Raw genomic sequence first — 2500 nt, forward strand, 5'->3', positions numbered from 1 at the left:
TTCACACTGAATATTTCCTCAGTAAAACATGTGCTTCCACTAATTAGTTCAATGCTACACACATGGACACATACACAGACACAGAGGGATGCTCAACTTAACCCTGACCTCAATAACTAACTTTCTACAGAATATTTTTGGGATGGCGCAAAGGGGGTAAAGACTAGGGATTTGAGAGGCATGATCAAGCGTGCACGCACACACACACACACACTCTATGCCAACCCAAGGGATAGGAGTTGGCTTTAACGTGTGTGTGTGTGTGTAGGGCTTATTGACTAATCAGTAGAATTACAGACGGTGGAGCCCTTGGCAGAAGTAGAAACAAGCTGCTAACAGCCACTGCGCGTGCACACACACACACAAAGTTAATGGTTACATTAACAGCTCAGCCTCCTGCTGTGGTTTGAATGGTCCAGTGTGTTAGTTGAGCACCCTGAACCGCAGGCCTGAGGGTATGTGTGTGTGTGTGTGTGTGTGTGTGTGTGTGTGTGTGTGTGTGTGTGTGTGTATGAAATAATAAATGTGTGTTTCTTTGTGAGTGTGCAATGTGAACAGAAACAGAAAAATACAATGAATGAGAGGGACAAACGTGTGTGTGTGTATTTGTGAGACTGTGTGTGTGTGTGTGTGTGTTTGTGTATAAGTGACTGTGTGTATTTGTGAGACTGTGTGTGTGTGTGTTTGTGTATAAGTGAGTTTGTGTGTATCTGTACGACTGTGTGTGTGTGTTGAAATGAAGAGAGTTTTAGCTGAACTTCTTCTGTCCTTACAAAGCAGAACAGCCTCCCCACAGAGACTCTACTCTCTCTCTAAGAGGCATCAGGAATCAAGAGGCCATAACACTGTGTGTATTTGTGAGTGTGTATGTTGCTTCTGAATAAGGAATCACAACACTCTGTGTGTGTGTGAGAGAGTATGTGCAGAAGAACAAAGACAAAAGAAGTCTGGTGAGTGGAAAGTGTTCTGTTTTCAGGCCACAGTCCTGCACTTTATCCATGCAGTTCTTTCTTTTCCTCCTCCATCTCTCTCTCTCTCGGTGCATTCTGCTCCTCAGCTTGAACAGAAGTGATTTCACTTTCTCCCCCCTCTCTCTCTCTCTCTCTCTCTCTCTCTCTCTCTCTCTGCCTATACCATGCAAAGCAATGCTTAGTGACTGGCCTTTTATTTATTTCCGCTCTGAAAAGTGACCTCACTTTCTAAGCCTAATCTGGCGATGTGAGTGTATGTGAGGGGTCTGTGTGTGTGTGTGTGTGTGTGTGTGTGTGTGTGTGTGTGTGTGTGTGTGTGTGTGTGTGTGCGTGTGTGCCTGCATGCATGCATGCGCGTGTGTGTGTGTGTGTGTCTTCTCGAGTGACTGAATGTGAAATTGACACCGCAACTGACACTTTCCATTAGAATGCCACTTCTCCAGGAGCCCCTTAAACAGCAGTGGGGCTAAAATACTGATTTGGAGAAAGAGAGAGAGATAGAGAGAGAGAGAGAGAGAGAGAGAGAGAGAGAGAGAGAGGGGGGGGGGGTAGAGAGCTGAAGAAGAGAAAGGGAGGGGGTGTGGAGAGCTGAGAGAGAGAGAAAGAGCAAGAGAAAATATAGCTTTAGGAGAGGAAAAAAAGGATGGATCGAAAGGGAGAGAGAGAGAGAGAGAGAGAGAGAGATCGCTTTAGAAGAGGAAAAAGAGAGGGATGGAGAGAGAGGAAAAGGAAGAAGTACCAGCTGAAGAGGGGAGACAGAGGGATGGAGGAGGGGAAATAAATGTGTGTGTCATTGTGAGAATTTCCTCCTGCACTTTGCCTTCTATGATGGCTCTGCACCGGATATAAATGCAGGTATTCAGACTGGCACACACACACACACACACACACACACACACACACACACAAGCCCTCTCTCCCTAACACACACACACATCACCACATACAGGTACAGAATTACTGTATTGCATGTGTGTTCGATGCACATGCATACATAGACAACACACACACTCACACACACACACACAGCATGACAAGACTCTAAAACACTAGCAGTGGCTGTCAGTGAGTGCAGTGCAGTACAGAGTGTGTGTGTGTGTGTGTGTGTGTGTGTGTGTGTGTGTGTGTACTGGCGTGCTCACCGGCGTACAGTACTCCACCATGGGGTAGTTGAGCTTGTGGCCCTTGGCAGTTCGGCCTGAGAAGAAACAGCTCTGACACACGTCATAGTTGAAGTGTTTCAGACTGCGATACCTGCAGAAAGAGACGGAGAGAGAGAGAGAGGAGAGGAATAGGGGGAGAGAAAGAAAATAAGAAAGAGTGTGTGTTACATGTGTAAAAATGCACACACACACACTTTCACACAAGCATCCCAAAAAGACCTGCTCTCAATCTGATGGGGCGGTGGTTAATCTTCCGTTAATGCATTAGCTAATTAAGAGATTAGGGCGTTGGGTCGGCACACCAAATGAGCTTGAAGGCTAACGAGCGGTTAATCCAGAGAACCGATGGCCTGAAGCGTATGCACA

At 46.3% G+C, this 2500-nt stretch overlaps 1 protein-coding gene across 1 annotated transcript in view; it reads right to left on the reverse strand.

The window, feature by feature from the left end:
• Positions 1-2500, reverse strand: part of utrn (utrophin) — a 155501-nt gene that overhangs the window by 15642 nt on the left and 137359 nt on the right. The window contains 1 exon segment of the mRNA XM_048249538.1: positions 2114-2225. Coding sequence (XP_048105495.1) covers positions 2114-2225 — 112 coding nt within the window.

This window comes from Alosa alosa, chromosome 8 (assembly GCF_017589495.1).
Source record: "Alosa alosa isolate M-15738 ecotype Scorff River chromosome 8, AALO_Geno_1.1, whole genome shotgun sequence".
Classification (NCBI taxonomy): Eukaryota; Metazoa; Chordata; class Actinopteri; order Clupeiformes; family Clupeidae; genus Alosa; species Alosa alosa.